At 35.9% G+C, this 22,480-nt stretch overlaps 1 protein-coding gene across 3 annotated transcripts in view; it reads right to left on the reverse strand.

Annotated features, from left to right (window-relative positions):
• Positions 1-21,747, reverse strand: part of LOC121413570 (CNK3/IPCEF1 fusion protein-like) — a 40,063-nt gene extending 18,316 nt beyond the window's left edge. For 2 of the 3 annotated variants that reach the window (XM_041606434.1, XM_041606432.1), the window contains exons 1-10: positions 21,584-21,747; positions 14,735-14,952; positions 12,260-12,392; positions 6,656-6,838; positions 5,761-5,829; positions 4,281-4,564; positions 3,029-3,082; positions 1,841-2,040; positions 1,166-1,682; positions 592-658 (exon numbers count right to left, since the gene is read on the reverse strand). In XM_041606434.1, coding sequence (XP_041462368.1) covers positions 592-658; positions 1,166-1,682; positions 1,841-2,040; positions 3,029-3,082; positions 4,281-4,564; positions 5,761-5,829; positions 6,656-6,838; positions 12,260-12,392; positions 14,735-14,952; positions 21,584-21,676 — 1,818 coding nt within the window. In that variant the 5' untranslated portion in view covers positions 21,677-21,747. The remainder of the gene's footprint in view (positions 1-591; positions 659-1,165; positions 1,683-1,840; positions 2,041-3,028; positions 3,083-4,280; positions 4,565-5,760; positions 5,830-6,655; positions 6,839-12,259; positions 12,393-14,734; positions 14,953-21,583) is intronic. The other variant, XM_041606433.1, reaches the window with a different exon arrangement.
• Between the last annotated feature and the right edge of the window lie 733 nt (positions 21,748-22,480).

The raw sequence follows: 22,480 nt of genomic DNA on the forward strand, positions 1-22,480 counted from the left end.
TTTGTTTGACTTTTCTCTATTGATTCAAATCAATAATTTTCTGGGGTAGACTTGACCTTTAATATGTAGAGCACTATGCTCGAGATAACTCAGGCAAGGTTGCATGGGGAAATATGTATATATTGAACTGAAATTGCGTTCAAATGGTTAACACTCACAATTGATGGACTAGAGTAACACCTCCAAAACTCAAATTCTCTACACAAGGAATTGCCCTAGTGCATTAAGAGATTTCTCTTAATCCTTCAAAATCTTTCTAAAGAAAATATATACATATATAAAGTTGAATTAAATTTGAATTAGGAAAATGTACGATGGCATGTAGTCTGTAACCGAAAGAGAAGCAAAATATTTGTCCTTGTGAGTGGCTCAAAAAAAAAACCTACCTTGCAATCTTTAGATTCTTCAAGAAGCTTGCTATCTAATAATCTATCACTGGTTGATACCAATTCCAACAGTATTACCACAAAAACACATAATTGACCAAAGTATATATCATAAATATACTCACTCAGCCAAAGTAAAATGTAAACATCCAAATTTTACAACGTACTTTACCGTCAGTCATTTACAAAATTGACATTAACTTACCGAATCTGTGGAATCAACCGTAGATGTCGATTCAGATCTCTTTGTCTGTTTCAACAATCTTCCAGGTCTGAGGACAAAGAAAAACAAAAGTGAAGTTCACTCTATATGGACATAATCATTCAACAATGGTGAACTATATGGAGTCAATATTACAAGTGGAAATGATACAGAGTGTGCATGAAAAGAAAATAACCTACATCTACTTGTTGGAATAATGAACAGTTAAGATGGTGGCAAGTTAACTGAAAATGATTGGTGGAAGACGCATTGAACATGTAGTAAATCATGAATAAAATCATCAATCAAAAGATATGAATAAAAAAACTGAGGTATTGTTGTTCAAAATAAATCCGTACCTTCAAGTCTGGCCCGTATTTTCATACAACCTGAATAAGTCTAGTCATCACAGGCAACAGTACACAATCAAGTGATTACAAAAGCTTGTTAAGGTGTTATGGGCCAAGATCAATACCAATAACTAAATTTATATTAAAAGTTAATGAGCTAAAATATATCTTTTGAAACATAAGTACTGCAGCTCTTCCAATGTAGCTCTAATTTAGACTGGACTTACCCATCCGTTTGATCCGGACTTGGCATTTCTACCACCACAAACTCATCAGATACTGTCATATCATCTACCACTTCAATCAAGTCTTTCAGCTCGCTAGGAATCTCAGTGTCCTCATTGTTATTTGTGTTTACAACGCTTGCACTGTCATTTGACCCTTGACCTTTGACCCCACCGTCCTGTCCGGTAACACCATCGACCTCGTCGCTTTGGTGGTCATCCGAGACCTTCGTCGGGCTCACAACATCATCCTTGAACTTTACGCTGACCCCTTTTGCGGTGGTCTTCCGGATCAACTGGGGTGCATCTGTTGCCTCCGATGCTGCACCTGCTGCACTGGCTTGTTGCTGTTGATCATCTTCCTTGTCACTTTGAGGGAAGAGACTCTTGGTTTCTGGCATGGGCTCCGTATCAGAGAACCTACCGTTGATCTTTGTGGTCGGAATGCGGAAGTCTGCCGGTAATGGCTTGATCTTCTCGGTGGTTTCGTCCGTCTTTCCCAGGGATGATTTGTTCAGTTCTTTAAAGAGGAAAAGAGAAAAAGTCATATAAATGAAGAGGGAGAAACAGCGTAGAGGAAAAATTGCTTGAATTCTATCCTGGAGTAACTGACTGTGTTTGCATTAATGATGTTGTTTTGGGATTCATGATTATAATATAAAAACAACTCCATCTCACCTTTTCTAAGCTCTTCGAGATCAGATGGTAGTGAGCGTGGTCTATCCTGCCTGACCTTGTTCTTCCTCCTAGCATGGGCCATACCAGGGACCATGGTAGGGCGTCGACCGAGGGGGAATCCCCTAGGTGGTAGGAAGCTTGTATCAGCCAGGGGCGAGTCAAGGGGCGAATCAAGGATCCCTGATGGGGTGTCTGGGGGTCTGTTAAAAAAGGAGAGAACAGAAAAATAATGAAGTAAACTTTCATAATATAAAGATTCAAATAAGCAAATGTAGAGAAGAGATTATGACAACTTTGTGCATATTCTAATTTAAATTTAATGACTCAATGACATTCCTCATTTTACTTTGATAATGATATTTGTTTTGTATTCAAAATTAGGAACAAAAAGATGTCAAAATGTAACAAAAGTTCCACCTCATATGGAATAGCTGACAGGCCTATGAAGTGTAGGGACTGTTGTCTTGTGGGATGGGAGGGGCATGATGGAATATATTTTAAGAATAATAAAAAATAATCTTAACCAAAGGGGGAGGGGTGGCAATATTTTAATATAAATTACTGCATGAGTAACAGAAACTGAAAGGAAACTGTGTGATATAATTCTTAGAGTTCAAGAAGATTAAAAGAAATATTATTAAATCAAGTTTACTATCAAGATCAGCAAATGGTTTCGAGCTACTATAAACAATGTGTTTAGAATGTCAGAAAATTCTGTTTTAAAACTTTTGAAGTACATGTTAATTCTGAGGGAAACTCTCAGCGGGAAACAGTCTCCAAAATAGAAATACATGTATATAGAGTTTACAAAAAATCCATAAACAAACAGCAAAGCTAGAGAAAAAAAAGAAAATACACAGCCATTTATAGATAGGCAGAAAGAAAACAGCAAACCTGGGAAAATTATATAAGGCTAGAGTATTGGATTGGAAGTAAAACAAAAAAAATCCATGCATCTTGTCTTCAGAAGACACACACCACAAATGAACAAAAAAACAACAACAACAAGCACATAATCCAAACACAGCATATTACAGAAAGTTCCAGATAATTGAATAAATTGCTTTCATAGACAGAGGTATTATTGACTATTGATAATAGTTCCCCACTCTCAAAAAAAAGATCTAAAATGACAGGAAGAAAAGATAGGATCCACTCTGAAAAACTGGTAATGTCATTGTTGTATACCTAAACTGCTTTAAAGATTGTTTCCGCTTGGGTACTGTGATGGTGATGCCGAACCTATAAGTCAGAAAACATTTCCAATCTGTCACATTCATCCTCATTTAACTCAATAAAAAAGGCAAAATATGATTATCTAACAGAGAAAATGATCTCCTTGAATGTAATGAAACATTTTTGATACACTACCTGTATCATCATTTTTATTCATTTCCAAGGAGGAAAAAGAACTTTTTCTGAAACTGCTACAGTTTATGTCAAATTATCGCCCAAAGATAAATGTGTGAGATCATCCAAAATTTTCATCATAATTTTGAGAGAAGTTTAACAATTTGTATAGATGAATCAAAAGTATATTTTGACCCATGTTATGACATACTTTAAACTTATACCATTCAGAACAGTACAATCTGCAATGTTCCCATGGGTTTCAAACACAAACTTACAACCAATAACGTTTCACTTTCTTGGCAAGGTGGCAGGGAAAAATCTAATAAACTGGACATAATTTCATGGTATTGTTAATTATTCATTTTGATGAGGAAAAAGTTATAGCACCATGATTTGCCTTTGTGCTTGTCACAACTATCTAAAACATAAATGATGCATTGTTCTGGAGGGCATAACAAAAATGGACCTGCATTTGAGGTTGCTTGATTGGTAAGGTAATTCTTACTATAACTAGTTCGTCCACAAACTATTTAGTCTAATTGCCATTTTGCCTATTTACCGTTAATTTATTTCCACACAGGCTACATACTACTCTTCACTTGGTCTAACAGCACTGAGTCTATGTGGTTCAAGAACTGTTTATGAACCACATTTTCATTTTACAAAGCAAATCAAAAACAAGCTTACGAAGTGCAAGTGAGACCATCCTAGGCAATAGACAAAATGAGAATAATACTAAAGTGGGCATGAGACCAATTGTAATGTAAACCAAATGGCAATTGGACCAACTGGGTGTACCCATGTGGTATAAGAAGTAGACCATCTACTTGTAAACCAAGAAAAGAACAACTATCCTGGCAATAAAATCACAAGGGGGCTGTTTCATAAAGCTGTTCATAAGTTAAGAGCAATTTTAAGAATGGACTGGTGAACTTTTCTTCCGCTCTAAACCATCGCCAAGGAACATTTGGTATATACCATTTACCACAAGAAATGATCACCAGTCGTTCTTAAAGTCACTCTTAACTTAAGAACAGCTTTATGAAACAACCACCAGGAACACTAGACTCTTGTGCTTCATACATACCTTTCTTCTTCTTCCTCCTCCTCCTCCCCTTGTTGTCTCTTCTCAGCTTCCCTGTGAGGAAGATACATGTCGTCCTTGACAACTACCCTCTTGCGTCCAGCTGAAGGTCGTCGGTATGGCAACGAGCTGATTCCAAGGTTGCTTGGATGCAGGAAGGGGTTCTGTTTGGGTCTCTGGATCTGACCCGGCTGGCTAAGATGTCTTGGTCGTTTCTTGAGAGTGAATGTGATGTCGCCAACGTTGCATTTCAACGCTTCAATGACTTTGCTGTGATGCCAACCAACCTTTAGAATGAAAACAGAATGTTTAACAGATTCACACAATTTATCAAATACCTCACTTGTGTTTTTTTTCTAAAAAGTTTAATAATCCAATCATGAGACTGGTCATAAGTGAGGGCTTAAACCACATTTAAATTTAAAAATATGCTCATTATCAGGGGCAACAGGCATCAGTTAATTTTTCTGATATCCTCATTTCATATAAATGTAAAATCTTGCTTTGTGTATATATTCCATAATTTAGTGCCATTTGATTACAACATTTAGACAACTTGCACATCCAAAGAGCATAATGACCCGTAGATATGACGGTGTCGATCTCTGATTTCCACTCCCACTAGATCCAGGGGAGCGCTTCATCAATATTTTCATCCGACAAGTTGTCTAACCTGACATCTTTCCATGATTTTGATTGGCTGAGAAGCACTGTTCCAATGGTAACTGTCGGATAAAATTTCATGAAATGCCCCCCTGGTCTACCTCCATATGTCAACTGATTTTGTGCTAGAAGCAAATAAGGGATAGCTCTAGCAATCTTGTGCATGTAGATTTAGTTCTATCGCAAATTAGATGATAACCAATTAAATAGGTTTGATGAACTCTAAAGACGTCAACAAATCAAAGGTAACAATAGGGCCAATATGACTCTACCAATGATTAAATTTCATTGAACAACCATGAGTAACTAAAAATTGATTCATTATAGATTCAGGCTAGGTATAACATTTACATGTAAACCAATTGGTCATCTACAATTTGATATTTGTGACATAGTTCCTCCTTTAGATTGGTATGTACCGCACCAACTATGCTTTCAGGCTAAATTCTTGCTAACAGTAACAATGCCATACCCTTCAGAAAGTATGCCTCTCATGGAATTATAGTTGTAAACAAATTCAAGTGCTCTGTGACAAATTGGATATCACCCATTCAAACATCAGCATTCCAGTAGTTTAAAATAGAAGCTTGCAATTAACATTATTTCTTATTTCTTCATTTTAATTTTCAACTAAATATAACAGATAAATTTACACACCTGTAATACAAAATGTCATTGTTATGCAAAAATTTCCTACAACACAATAAGTTTTATATCAAAATGATTTTGTGAATAAACGTGGAGGAATTAATAAAAAGACATGTTAATTAATCAATTAATTAATAAATAAATAGACACAACAATCAATAAATAAACTCACCACTGTCTGGTAGTTCACTTGCAGTATCTCATCTCCAATATGAACTCTATCTGTGGATCCTGAGGCACTCTGGAATCAAACACACACACAAGAGAAAGCAGCTGATCATTCATGTCTACTCATAATAGCAATGCTATGGTTACAAATAAAGAACTGGATTACTTCAGGTATACATGTAGTTAACGGGATGTAAACCTCTATCTAAAAGCACAGGAAAGACAACAGTTGTTCAGGAAGTTCCCAATTTCTCAAAAACGCTTTCCACTTTAAAGCGTAAGTACAAATATGTGGGATATAATAATTAGACTGAGTCAATATACAACTATGTGCATAGGTTGTGTACAAAAATGTATGCAGAGGATATGTAGATAAATAGAGAGAAATAATGGAGAGAGGAAGAGAGAGAAATGTAACTAAAAATTGGTTAAAGAGGGCAAGATCTGGAGTAAAAATGCTAAGGCCAAGGACATTTTCCAGACCTCCGAGGCCACAACCAAGACGTCTAAGGCCAAGGGTATATAAATGTTCTTGAAACTGTCCTTGAAGCCAGTTCCAAGGCAAAGGTTGGCCACAAGGAGCATAACACTGGCTTACGAATTTCAAACTTACACTGTCAAGATGCTGTTTAACATTTTAGTGCGATATTCACTCTATTTAAAAACAAGTTGTTCAAACAAATTGTTTAAAGTTTTTTCAAAGTTGTTTAAAGTTTTTAAACAATTGTTTCAAAAAGTTAATAAATTTCAAACAAAGTTTAAACAATGCTTTTGGTAAAAAGGCTTAAACAATGTGCTAAAAATATTTATGCTATAATGATGTAGGAAAAAGTGTAAAAAGGTTGAACTGGAATTAATGTGAACGGGCAAGATTAACAGAGAAAAGGCAGCATACTCACGTTTGGTTTGACTAGTGTGATAAGATGTGTCCCATCGATAGCAGACGTCCTAATCTCCAGTCCCAGCTCTTCGTCCGATCTCTTCTTCTTGATGGAGACAAAGTCGATGGTAGCCGTCTGGATAATGAGAGGATCTGATGCCTTCTTCACCAGGTTATCACTGAAATCACCTAGCTCTTTACTCTGCAATAACAAAACCAGAAAGGGTAATGAAATCTGATTTGATTTTATTCTGTTTTCCTTTCAAGGCAGACACCTGCATCGCAAGGGAGCCCTGCCATTTACCAGTAGTTGCTTTGAATATTGTTTTATTGTTTGTTTTTTAACAGGGAGGGGGTTTAAATATGCCTTGCATACAATAATACATTCTCTGACATAGCAACACTCCTAGCTCGTAGCATCACCCATTCAAAGTGCTTTTTGTTCTTCACTGGGAGTTCCACAGTCATGGCAGGCATAACTTGCTATGCTCTGAAGTTGGATTCGTTCTAAAAGTTTTTCTTTATCCCGTGATGTTCAGAATAATGATTGATTGATGGAAATCTGTTGACAAAAATAACATCAAATTATACCCACAATGGAAAGGGTACTAGCGATAAAGAAATGGTCCAATGCTTTCTCATGAAGTTCCTCTATCAGAATAATGGAATTGGTGCTATATGTCAAAAGACCTGACTTTGGAAGGTTCGTCTTTACTCCAAGAACCAATGAATTTTAGAGCCCATTTCGACATGAACTCATTGTGAATTCACCTCTGCACCACCATCTCTTACCCTCTTTCTCTCTTTGACTTTCCCATGCTTATCAATTCATAATTAGTCCATTTTAAACAAAAACTGTGTACAAATGAATGACTATAGCTGAAAGGAGTTCTTCCCCAAATCAGAACAACTGAACCAGAATGAAATAAAAAGAAAGGAACGTCCAATATTTACCATGTCATAAAACTTATTGCTTATTGCTGTATATACATATGCATGTAGGCTACAATATGAATTTGAAGGATTTTATAGGGACTAGCCAAATATTGAATATATTTTGAATCCTGAGGACCTATTTTTAAATCTCAAAGAATTTATATTCAAATCTTTTCACTTTAAATTAAAATCCACAATGTTTAATTTAAACCAAACGTTTGACTGGTCCTTATTCATTGCCGATCTAGATTTATTTTAAATCCTTAAATTAAGAGTGTAGGCCTACATGGTTATAGTTTAAAGCCATAATGAATCAAAAAAATAGCATAGGCCTATATGATTGGTATACCTTATTCAATCTTGATTAAGATTTGATGGAGTGATTTTCTAAAGTTGTATCTCTGGTTTGTGAGCTACATGTGCATGTAGGATTTGCACAAAAGCATATCAAATCTTACAAAAAAACGTAAATGTACATGTAGGTCTAACATGACTACCACTACTACTACTAAGTACACTTCCAAGCTCTATTACTACAAGAGTATTACAGTTAATAATATGTAAACATGAAACACGGATCCGCGACACTGGAATTGCAACAATCAGCCTCCTGGTAAGTCAATATTGGCATTCATTATAAAGCTTATCACTCGAGATCAAAACAAGAATAGCTTCATATGATAAATTCACCAACATAAAGTTACACCCATGCACAGCTCTCGAATTGTTCCATGATCTATTCAAAACAGCAGACGAAACGGGTGTCTAATTTCCGTGCATTGCACCGAATCGGATCCAAAGTACAAAAATGTCCACAGCATTCACATCTTTACATACTTCCATTCATTCTGTTCCAAGCTCCGTAAGAAATGTATTTCAAATTATATACTCAATATTCTGATAACACACCTACCGTAACTCAAATCACCTACTCACCAAGAAGGAATATCATATAGCTACATTCAAGACAGAGTCCATGGTTATAAAAACAAGTGTGTCCTCACAGTAGGAAGTCAATAACTTAAACATCCCGCAGAAGAGAGAGGGGAGAGAAGGAGGAAGCTACTATCATTTTATTCCTAACCCCAATCACCTGTACAGTATGTATCCCAGGGTTGACTATCCATCCAGCAATGTAGTTCTATTGTTATTGCTTGTGAGTGCTGGAGCAGAGTTTACAATCAATTCTATTGGTCTCTTTTGTTTGATTGTTGTACTTCGGAAGGTTTTATGATTCTAAACTTATCATTCATCCCCTGTCATAGATGGATGGCTTCATTGAAAGAAAATCTGGACCTTCCTTCTTTAAAGCTTTCACTAAAGAATGCCAGACGGAAGAAGCTGGATGGAAAATATCAAATCTGCGAGGCAGGAGAGGCTATTATGGTGATGAGGAGGGAAAATTTGATTTACAACAAAACAAATATTGTACTGAAATATGGGTTGAGTTATTAAACTATACAGGCCAACAATTGGACAGAACTATGATGCGAGGGTAAAAAGTTATTTGGATCAATATTATTCACAAAGAAAATTGAGAATATATTCATTCTTTTTTCTATCATTCAGTATCAACCGATAAGCCTATCGATAACCCCCCCTAATGTATCAGTCAGATCAATATGAAAACAGTTTTCAATTGAAGGGTTTCAAACATGAAAACCATAATGACTGTCAAAGTGATATATTTTGCTTCTGTATCAGTGAATACATATAATCTTTTCAATCTTTCTTCTAAATGAAATACAACTGAAATTCTAAAAAGTTATGATCTTGCCCAATGTACTGCCTGAAATGCTCCAGAATTACTCATAACCATATTCTGCTCAGAAATTAATTGTTGAATTTCTGTTCTGTACAAACAACTGAATAATAGCCTAACCCCATCAGTGATGTTTTTATTAACATTACTAATGAGTGAATACACATTGCACAATGTAAAGGGAGCAATTGAATAATTGCTCAATGTATAAATATCATTGACAAAAAAGTCCCCAGAATAAACACAATAGACCTTGAAACAAATAATAACTCCCAAAATTCCTTTCAAAGAATTTTAACAACTGTCCCAATTCATTCCTACACATTTTTTGTGCATTAGCCAAGTCTGGCAACGAGAGGGCATGAGTACACACGTGTCCAAAATGGAGGTAACTTAACTGTGCACGTGGCAACCGCATAATTATTTGGGTAAATGCTACGAGAGAGCACTAATAAATTGATCCTTCCTCGCATGTATAGCAACAATCTTAAAATTACACAAAGGATGGGAAATGATTCTAGGTTAACCTGAACATCCAAAGTTCACTCTTCTTGCAATAAGACGTGCTCCTTGTCTGAGCTGACTAGTGCAAACGAATGAAATTAATGACACTAATGATCGTTAACACAGATGAAGTCAAGCTGTTGAACCTGTGTTGTGTTAATGATAACACCAACCAATTAAGTAGCCACAACAAACTCATTATCAAATCATCACACTTCTTGAAATAGAAAGTGAAAGAAAAGTGAGAGTGAGGCAGCTAAAGGAGACTCAGAAAAGAAATAAAGGAGAAAGAAAAAATGATATACAGTGTACAGAAAAATAAAAAAATTAATAAAAATTAAAAACTAAAATAGAGAAAGGGGGGAAGAAAACACAGAATGCAAGAAATACAGAAGAAAGGAAGAAAAAAAGGAAAGAAAGGACAGAAAGAAGGAACTTAGGAAAGAAAGAATGGCAGAGGAAATGAACAGATAGAGTATAATACCCCTTTCATTAACCCAATTATGCGGCTAATAGCAGCATAATTTGGTCGTAAAATCGGAGGAGGACCAGAGTTATCTGCATTATTTTGATGCTTCTATTATCCACATAATAGAAGCATCGGGACCAGATTTTTACTTTATGAACGCATTTCCAAGTAATGCGGATAATTGCCATGGTGCGGTCACAAGGTCACCCTTTTCCAACACCACCACATCGGAGGGGGTGTGTCCAGTTGTCATGACGATTATCCGCCTTTTTCAGGATGGGCGCTCATAAAAATAGTGCATATTATTTTCAGAGTTTGTGAACGCAATTTTTATTGAATTATCCGCATTACTCTTAGGCGGCTAATTGGAGGATAGGTTTATGAAAGGGTATTAGATAGAGCTGGGAAAATAAAAACAAACACAAAGAAGATTGTTTTGTGTCTCAAAGAAATATCTCTGGCACATCACTCATTTATCAATCTTTGTAAATTGGCAAAGATGAGATATGTGGGCTTTCAAGGTAAGACAAGGGAAGGAGGTGCAAATGAATGATTTCCATTTCATGTAAATATAGATTGGTTGAAGACAATTACTGACATAGAAACAAAACATTCATATAAGAGAAGACACATGCTGTTAAAAATTAGAAGAGCAGGAAGTGGACCAAAAGGAAGAAGGAGGCTCAAAGAACAAGATAGAGAGACAAGGAAGGAGGGTGCTTGGGTTCCGGGGGGGGGGGCACTTCCATTGACGAGTGGATACCACTGGGTCTTGAAAAGCACCCTAAACACATACTAGTATTTCCCATATTCTGAAAATACACCCCTTAACCAGTATTGGCGTGTGAAACCCTACCCTTAACAAGTATTTCAAAAACAAATACTATTGGCAAGTATTCCCAGAACTGAGCCCCTAAACAAGTACAGCGATGTTTTTTCCATATTCTGAAAACGTAAAAAACGATACTCTTAGCAAGCATTCCCTGAAATGAACCCCTAAACAAGTACAGAGATATTTTATTGTTATGTCACGCGTCCGTCGGTTGTCGGTTTTACCTTTAGACACCATCATTTTGGTTAAGTACGGCCCCACCTTCCACACCTCGTGCAAATCGGACTCTAAACTTGTAGTGTTGGGGCAAACAGGACATCCTTTATAAAACATTTTGATTTTGTTTTATCATCTTCGCATATTTGACCCTAAACACATATATTTTTCCGAGCGAAATAGATACCCTTTTTTCAATAATTTTGTGTTTTTGACACCCTTATCACGTTACATACATCACATGCCCTATCTTGAAAAAGACATCCTTTTTAGTGTTTTTTTGGTCGCGCATGGTATCCACTCGTCAATGTAAGTGCCCCCACCGGGCTTGGGTTGCCATTCATGATTTTGGACTTGTGCACCTTGTCTGCTACTCAGAACGTACTGTGCACACTCCCAACTTTAAAGGTCAAGTCCACTCCACAAATATGTTGATTTGAATAAATAGAGAAAATCCAACTACCATAACATTGAAAATTTCATCAAAATCGGATGTAAAATAAGAAAGTTATGGCATTTTAAATTTTCACTTATTTTTCACAAAACAGTGATATGCACAACTAGATGAGTCAATTGATGATGTCCATCACTCACTATTTCTTATGTTATTTATTGTTTGAATTATACAATATTTCATTTGTTACAGATTTGACAAGGACCAACTTGACTGAACCATATAGTATTAAACAATTATGACAATTCCACATATTCAGGGAGGAATTAATAGTTGTTTCTCTTGACAATGAGGAGAAAATTAGAATACTTCATATAATAAAATACAAAAGAAATAGTGAGAGTGGACGACATCATCAGTAGGAAAGAGAAATGGAAGAGAGGAAAAAGGAGTAAGAAAAAAAAATTGGTGGTCATTCAGAAGATTTTCTTCAGATAATTGGGTACTCACAATTTCCAGGAGTCGTTCCTCTATCTGTTGAAGAGATCCCGTCTGTTGACCAACTTGTGTAAGATCCAAGGCTGATTTTAAAATGTCCTCCCTGAACATTTTGAAGAAGTGATCTCCAGTGACAAATGGAGGTCTACAAAGTGATAAAAAGAAAAAGCGGACATCTAATAAAAATTGAATGATTTCTTCTGATTTTTAATATTACTTTCAATCTATTTTTTCTTTAATTTTTATATTTCAAATCTACACATGTATTTACTTATAGCTCATCTAGTACTTCTCTTGAACATTTACATTGTACGACTATAATACCTTTTATGCCTTATATATTCCTACTTTCACTTAATGCTCAATAATCAATTTTATTAAAGTCACAATTCAGGAATTAAAACACAAAACAAATTATTTTTTTCATTTGAAAATTACTTTTCAAAAACTAATCTAGATAAAAATCTAGCCAACTATCATGCTTCATATAAGCCACACCAAGAATTGATTTTTGCCCTGTGTTCATTGGCATTATTAATCAACACCTACAAGCTCTGAAGGAGTAATAACAGTCTGATAGATTGTACAATATCAATTAAAGTGAGCTAAATTAGGATACAACCCCAATCCCACCTGTTCATGGCATACTCCCAAACCCTGGCTGAGAAAGATATGTCTTTATTCTTACTACAACCCATAATCTCCCATCAGAATTTAAAAAATATATGCATATATTGCAGTTTTGCCTCAAATGAAGTAATCTAAAGAGGCGGACTGATAATCTCCAGGCTTATAGGGCCAGGGCTGTTCAGAAGTTTGATTAGCTAGAAAGGAACATTTCATCACCAGATTACAGTTTGAAATGTGTAATCGCAACATCCACCCACATTTACATGACCTAGGTGTTCATTCTCACAAGGAGAAATATCGTGGAGGAGAAATATCGTGGAAGAGAAATACACACAAAATATTGTATAATGACTATATAGTGTCTGTTTGCATTTAACAATATTATGTCACATTAATGTTGAAAGTGAAATGTGATTGCTGTTAAACATACAAATATCACTCCATTCATATGACTTGCATTCATATTTACAACAATGGGTTACCACAATTTATAGGTGTCTGAAATTCATTATTGATATGACAAATCAAACAAGAAAACACCTTCCATCAGTATCATAATGATCTCATAACAGCCCAAATAAAAACACTCAAAGTCTAATAGTTTATTGCTTCTTTAATCTGCAGTCTATTGGGAGGGGGCGGAGGGGAGGGTCAAATGAGGTTACTTAAAACTCCTACATGTAAATATTACATTGTATACAGGCCTACAGGGACGCATTCACTCTCACAGCTAATGATAGCCTGATATCATCCATATCGATGCAGACAATATGCAAAATGTTTAATAATAATAACATAGGATTTGCACAGCGCATGTTTCCACCTTGCTAGGTGCTCAAGGCACTCCTACTACCTCGGCTAAGCTAGTCTACCGATTCCGGTGCGCACAGCTTTTTGAGGAATTACTTCATGCCAGTACCCACTTACCTCACCTGGGTTGAGTGCAGCATAATGTGGTAGTGTAAATTTCTTGCTGAATGAAAACACGCCATGGCTGGGAAGCGAACCCATGTCCTTCAGATTGAAAGACGAGAGTCTTAACCACTAGACCACGATGCCCCCACGTTTAACAAATAAAATATAGAAAGGGTGAGGGCTAGACCAATCTCCATCATTTTTATTACTATAATTGTCTGCAATGAAGCCAGATCAGGGTCACATCTTGGAATTGATAAATGCAATACAAGTAGATGCTGCGCTCGCTCGCTTGTAAACATTAATACAGACTATTTCCGAACACAAAGTTGGAGAATATATATTCCTTTGGTTCCTCACCAATGATATGGTTTGATGCATACCATTCAATGATTGATGACTTAAGCTTAGAACTAAAAGCCATCATTATCCAGATGGGATTGTCATCATCTGCTAATAACTCACACTTCAAAATATTCGGACGCATTGGGGTCTACAGAGCTATCTTCAAGATGTAGCAATCTATGTACTGTATAAATTCATTGACATGAAATTCATAGATTAGCTTTATTATACAGAGGGATTTGATGATCCAGAATTTATTCAAAAGCAGCATTAGGAATAATAGTCATGAAATATATAAAATAAACTTCATACTTCATATAGTACAGGACTAGTTGCAAAGAGAATTATTTTGGGGTTATGTCCTTTTACACTTTAATTTGAAATAACATTTCACTTGGAGGGCCATACATGTAAACAAGATCAATGTCATCATCAGTTTCTTGAAGCAACATAAACTATAATTCAAGAAACTCTATGAAATTCACTATGCGTTCAAAGTGTAAATAAGTGTCTTTAAGGGCAGAACCTACATGTAACAAATTTGAATACCGGTAAAAAAATTCTTGCCACTTGAAATAATGATGTTCCATCACAAACCTGTCAAGCCAGGATATGACCGTCTTGGCTGCCGTTATGATCTCAGCAATGAGCACCAGTACAGAGGCTGGGATACTCTGAGGTACATTGGTTCCATTACGTCCTGTGTGATAGCTACCATTCCTGCTACGACTCTGAAGAAACTTTGTAAGACAGTTTGTCCTGGTGTTCAGGTTCAGAGTGACGGACTGCAGATCCTCAAAACTCTGCCGATAATGCTACAAATGGGAGAGATAAAAGAACAAGATAACCATCACTCAAACTATAACTTCAAATTAAAATAATCATTTTTTGTTTTGAATTCTACTAAACCAACATTGCAAGAGAGTTCATCCTTCTATAGAATGCAACTCTAAGGTCCTCTAAGCCCTGGCAGTGAATGGATCAGATGGATATTATTTCAAAAAAGGTATAAGATGAAGACTTCTAACACTGGATGAATTTATCTGTCTATAAAAGAGAGTGAAGAAAACACTGAATGGGAGATCTAGCTGAGATAGTTTGTCCTCGTTTTGATCGTATAGTTGACATATGACAAAACTAATGTCATCCGCATTACAATGTTACAGTTAGAAAAGAAGTAAACATTATAAGATGGAGCTCTGTTGAAAAAAAGATGTACACTGTATCTCTCAGACAGACAACAATATTTTATGGAAAATATTGTGGTGAGGCAGTTCAGGTTCTCAACTCAAGACGATCAGAGCTACAGATGAAATTATGAAGACCACTGAGGAAACATCTACCTGTCCAAAGAAAAGAAAGTAACAAACTTGGCAAGTCAGGTATCCTAGAGTGGAGGTTGAATGAAAACAGCGAGCAGATCCTGAACGGTGCGACAGATGGAAAATAGATAAACTGATGAGGAAGCGACCACTATGGATAAGCACTACACTCACATCCTTCCGGCCGACCGGAAGGAAGAGCGTTGTTCCATGGGATAAGGTACCGCACGGGCAAACCTCTCAACGATGATTCATGTTAAATTTCCCCGAAAGTGAAACCTCTACTTCTGCTGCAGTATTTTAGTAGTAAAACAACTGATAGTATTGTTACTTTAAATAGCCAATTCACTTTTAACAATTCACAATGTTTCATATTCCACAGAAAATAGCAAATTATTAAAAAGCATATATTCCAACACACATTCTAACACACTTTAAAAATATATTTCCTCTGAAATGCAGGTGTACAAGCTATTTTTTATATTAACAAGACAAACAACAGTTTGATCTAAATCATATGTAATGCTCCTGCTGAGATTTTTTTTCAAAACATGAGTTAATAATTCGTCACTATTAAATGCCAAGTCCACTATAACAATTACAAGAAGCTAATTTGACTATGGTAAACAGAAATGAGACAAGCATAATGTAGCATGACAATTTCATCAAAATTGGACATACAAAATTAAAGTTACTGCATATCTAAGTTTTGCTCCATTAATCCAATTTTGAATGACCTATCAGAAATGTGAGGAACCAGTACTAGGGAAATTATTTATTATTCATGCAGAAATTGCATACATGTAGGAAACTGACAGGCGGTTAGTCTCCTTGAACATGTGTTCTTTAAATTTGTGCAACAGTATATGAACTTTCCCCACTAGCCAAGCGAATATATCAGATAGGCTATTGAATTGACAGTGTTATGCTTGTTTGATTTTTTTACTCTTTTCTTGCTGGGGTGAGCATAGCCTTTCAAATCACTTGGCTATACCACTCCACTGTTTTGATCTCAGTCTAATACCCTTTTCATAAACCTATCCTCCAATTAGCCGCCTAAGAGTAATGCGGATAATTCAATAAAAATTGCGTTCACAAACTCCGAAAATAAACCACATTTTTTTACGAGCGCCCGTCCTGAAAAAGGCGGATAATCGTCATGACAACTGGACACGCCCCCTCCGATGCGGTTGTGTTGGAAAAGGATGACCTTGTGACCGCACCATGGCAATTATCCGCATTATTTGGAAATGCGTTCATAAACTCAAAATCTTGTCCCGATGCTGCTATTATGCGGATAATAGCAGCATCAAAATAATGCGGATAACTCTGGTCCTCCTCCAATTTTACGACCAAATTATGCTGCTATTAGCCGCATAATTGGGTTTATGAAAGGGGTATTACATGTAGTGCCTCCCCCCTATCTCATATGCTTTTCACACTGCACCTTTTTTCCTTAACCCCGGGAAATTGGTGGGGCTAAGGGGGGGTATTAGCCCCACCAATTTCCCAGGGTTAAGCTTAGCCCACTTCGTGTTCAAACTACATTTTAGCAAAGTAGGCTAGCACAGTAAATAGTACGGCTGAGCAGATAGTATGGGGTGAAGAAAGACAGTGTGAATTGAAAAAAGATAGTATGGGGTTAAGGATGGTATGGGGTTAAGGAAATGCAGTGTGAAAATCATTATCAGTCATCCACCCCTGCCCTAAACCAGTAAATGTGACATCTGCATTTATAGCATGCAACATATTGGCAGGAAGCTAATTGTTATATCAAGTGCAAAATCACTTATTGTTCCAAACTTGGGAAACTGAACGTGATGTGTAAAGCACCTGGGCTGCTTGGTTTATATGGAGGGGACTGGATGTGTCATAATGATGAATTAAATCAAGACATCAAGCCATGAATTTTGATATATTGAATTATGGATCCATTACCTGGCTTTTGCAAAATGTCTAGTTTAGGGGAGACCGGGTTAGTTGGAAATGGGGTAAGTTGAAACATTGTAATTTTCTTTAACGCCTGTAAAATAAATTTATGCAATACTGCCCTCAATTTATTGCTATTAATAATACAACAGTGTTGAATTATCATAGCAATAAATTGAGGGCAGTATTGCATAAATTTATTTTACAGGCGTTAAAGAAAATTACAATGTTTCAACTTACCCCATGTTCCAACTAACCCCGGTCTCCTACTGTAAATGCACATACATGTACTATATTTTTCAGACAACAGTATATTGTAACACAAATTAAGTACAATTCAATTTAATTCAATTCATTTAATTAATGATTTCATTAAAAACAAACATATATAAAGACAAAATAACATATACAAAATATAATACAAATAATTATGACATTAATAGTAAGCAAAACAATAAAAAAACAAGAATGAAAAATTACTTTACTCGAATAGAAATTAATTAGGAGTGGCAGAAAGGCTGAGCCTTATATAAAAGCCAAGCTCCAAAACAATCAAATCAAATACAGAAATTGCTTTTCATTACAAGAGATTTTTTTATAGAATTAACCTAAAGAGAAAAAAGAGATCTATACCTACGGAACAGTTGTTTACATTATATAATACAAAAATTAAAGGCTTATAAAAAGAAAAAACAAGAATAAATATCTCAGAAAAACAATCAAATGTGTCAACCCATCAGTTGACATCCTGTAGCCATTAACATAGCTTTTGATATCCACAGCAAAGGATATGCCTTTATATAGAATAGTTCTTTTTCTATCATCTAACAAAAGAGGGAGGCATTCAAGTTTTATACAAGAGGAAGCATTGAATGCATTTTCTCTCTTTGATTAAAAGAGAGATATTAAACTCTAAGCAAAATAAAATGAAATGAAACCAAAATCAAAGCCATATATATACTAACAAACCATAAGTAAAGGAATTTCCTGTACATCACTGCTAGCACTAATGTAATGAAGAGGAAATTCTCAAATGTCCCAAACTCATTACGATATCATAATATTACAAGGCAATGTAGGACTGGAATTTTATTTTCAATAAGAAGAAGACCGAAGAGAAAAATTCCCTTCAGCTAAGAGGAAATACACATACCAGAAACATCCTTATTGGACAGGGTGGCCTGGCAGGTACAAAATCATGAATAAAGCATTCAGTTTTCGAACAGCTAGGGTATTGATTGATCACACATTTTTAATGACCATTACTAAGCAAAGTTGACTTCCTTTTGATGTGAGGAGAAGAAATCATGAAAGGTAAGATAAGGGAAATGTGCAAGCAAATTATCAACCAGATCCTGGATCATAATATCCACTTTTTACATTCCAAGTCCCTTTAAAGAGTTATTTTTTAAAATTCTAAAAAGGAATGAAAATTTTAGATAATTTCTCTTTCACTTTCACTTTCAATATGGTTCTCTATCTTCTAAACCAGAACTTAAACCATAGGCTATTCATTTACATGTAAAAGTGCATATGTACAATGTACTTGTACTATAAATTTATTTATAACTGACACTTATATGTATTTGTAGAGCATGAAAGTACCACTTGTACTGCAGCATAATTACCCTGGTATTAACCAGCAGGGGCCTGTTGCAGAAAGAGTTGCATTTAAACGCAAGTCAAAATAACAAACGCAAGTCCCGAATTCATGGGTGCTTCATCGGCTAAAATAAAGTTGCGCAAGATTTTTTAAGTTGCGTCTGATCGCAACTCTTTCTGCAACGGGCCCCTGAACAGCTATTATCCACTCTCAATAGCACATAATTTCGAGGAACAAATGATTCCAGCCAGGTCCCTGGTTTACCTCACATGAGGTGAGTGCAGCACAATGTGGCTCAATTTCTTGGGGATGAAATTAAGGCCTGGGGTACAACTGTCCCCAGGATTCTCTGATTCACAGGCACAAGTCGGAACAGAGGGGACACTTTCCAAATTTTATGAGGTGACAAAAACAATCCTGAAATGATGCAAATCTACAAGAATGTCATCCACTCTCAGCTGCTGTATGTATATATATATATATATATATTAACCACAAAGTTGGTGAATATCATACACTTACATGTACATGCACCCATTTTACTGTAGGTCCTAGTTTAGTTAGAACAGACAATCAGAGCTCTACTAAACATATTAACTACTTTTTGGAGAGTAGTTATAGCTAGAAGTAGACCAAGGGTTCTATACAACATCAAAAACAACTTTGATGATTAACAATCTATTCAGTATTTCATTTTACTATTTTCTTTTCAGACTAATCTCATCAAATAACTTTTGAATTGCATCATCGAATGCATGCACCTCGTCATACCTGTAACCTTGGTTGATCAAATGACTCCTTTATTACAATCAGCCGTATTCCATTATTCACATGACACTGATTCCAGAACAAACAAGCGCGCCATTTAACCCTTTAGACCTGAGTCCACTTAAATTGTATACCTTACACACTTTTAGCATTGACTTGACCAAGATGCCTTGAGCTTGGCTTTCAAAGGGTTAATAATTTAATTATAATGTAGTACTTTTCTCATAATAGATTGCGGTTAACCTCTAAAGACAGGAAGTGTGACATCAACTGCATGTATTGGGGTGTCGATTACATAATACGAAAGAATACACCCCTTACATGAGGCAACGATCTACAAGTGTGGTAGAAGAATAGGATAATGATTCAATATAAATTTATTAGTAATTTTTAATGCAATTAAATTGGGGACTTCATTCACGATGGAGGTTTCCCATCCATGAATGCATTGTACCAATAAGGCTGATTTTTAAAAGAGTTTTTTTTGGGGGGGGCCTCCAATATTTTTTTTTTGAAAAAAAAGTTTGTTGGCTTTATATCCACAAGTATCCCAAATTCCTATTCATAATGACCCCTCCCCAACCATCAGAAAACATTCTACAAGCCATGTATAGTATCACACATGTATGTACTTGGGTATTATTTTCAATTATCATCAGCTATAAAGGAAACGAAAAAAATTTATTATAAAATCAATAGATTGCCCCCTCCCCCTGAATAATTGCCAAACAATGTGTCACCCTTTCCATTGGACCCTGGTGGGTTTTAGTTGAGTGTACTTTAGTTCAGGGCAATTTTATTTCGGGGGTCCCTTTTATTTTAGCTCACCGGCCCAATCTTGCTACATTAATATAGTTACATCCCGGACAGGAATTTGCTCTTTGTCCCTTTTCCAGGGCTGTTTAGGGCATTTTGGGACAATTTTACCCCAAGTACCAACATTTTTTTTCCTTGGTGCAGTTTGAGGAAAGCTTGTTTGAAATGTATTACTCACCCCCCATTTCTAAATAATATTTTGAGAGGTGATACACATACTACAACCATATTGTTTCTAGTAATAATGATAATAATAATAGCTGTATTTATAAAGTGCCTTTTGCCCGAGGATACAAAGCGCTGCTATTATTACCCTGGCTTTAGCTCGAGCTACCATCACCGGCGCTCAGTAGAACTACTCTTATGAAACTCATAATCAATAATTATGGAAAAATCACGTTTACTAGTAGCAAGTGTATCAGAAGCTGTAATTTCCAGTAGATTATCAGTCATCATGCAAAATGCTTGTACCGTAATTTGATACTCAACAGTTACCTTTAAAAGAGGAAAAGAGGGAATACATGGAGGAAGGAAGAACTCATCATGACAAGGGGAGCACTTCATGAAACTAATAGTCAATTATTTCCACTGACAACTGTTATAAGCTACTGAAATCCTTGCATCTGATTGGCTTAGAGCAAATTTGTCTGTGAAAATGACTGACAAGAAGCTTCATGAAACACTCGCTTGACCTGTGCCTGGAAATCACAGTCTACACAGACAATGTTCAGTGTTATGTGATCTTTCCTTCTTTTGGAAAGGGCTTCAATCCATTATGATATAAGGAAATGGAAATTGCATGCAAGTTATCAAATGTACATGGTACAATTCATTACATACTTAATTGAGCTAGACACTGAAAGACAAAGAAAAACAAAGACAATGTCTGAAAGCGTCAACTTACAAACAGCATTGAGTGTTGTTAGAGAAATTTGCCAGATGAAACAAAGGGAGGAGAATGTATGAAAACCCTACATTTTGTCAAAAAGAGTTCATTTCCATTCTTACCAGATTGCATAGTAAATTGATGGCGTCAAGCATGATTTCTTGGTGTCCAACTTTGTGTATGCCAAGATCTTCTAAATGCTGTGACGTGGTCATAAAGAGCAGACGGTCACCACTCACTCTCTTGGTCAATATATTGTTGATGTAAGGCTGCAGTACACTATCCAAACCTGTACAATGAATGGTGACAAAAGATAAATAAGAAATAAGTTACAATTTACATAACTTTGATAAATATATTAACCTTTTTTATATATATTTCATACTGTGCAGGAAGGAAGAAAAACACAAGAATACAAAGAAGAAAGTATTTTATAGAAAATGAGCAGGACACAAAAAACAAAAGGACAACATCAACAACAACAGTAGTTATAAGGAGTGGCACACTTGGGTGAAAAGGATATATGGGCCTACATGTGAAAGCACAAATGAAATCCCACAATCATATTTTTCCTTTTCTAAAAAGGAAACAAATTTTGTTCCATTTTCTTGGTGACCATGAACCTTACGGACTATTGCAGCACCTTATTTCCATATGCCAGTTTATATTTTGAGAAGTGGGTCAGAACCCTAAGCCCCCTTTACACAAAAAGGAATTTGAAAAAAAAAACTTTCCAATCTGTTTATAATGGGGTTATCATTCTTGGTTCTACACGAAGGGCAATGTGGCTTTCACAAAGAAAAAAAGTCTCTCTGATTTATTCTGAAGACATACAAGATTAAAAATGCAGTTTCTGTGGTGTGTGAATGAACCAAATATGGAGAAGTATTCAACATGGTCATGCCACTAATCATCCTACCTCCCAATCACACTAATAACTTTTAAAGTGAGATACGTGATGATGAATCCAGGGAGAAGGATGAAATCTCAACGGAGAAGAACGATAAGATGGAATACAG

This window comes from Lytechinus variegatus, chromosome 4 (genome assembly GCF_018143015.1).
Source record: "Lytechinus variegatus isolate NC3 chromosome 4, Lvar_3.0, whole genome shotgun sequence".
Taxonomy (NCBI): Eukaryota; Metazoa; Echinodermata; class Echinoidea; order Temnopleuroida; family Toxopneustidae; genus Lytechinus; species Lytechinus variegatus.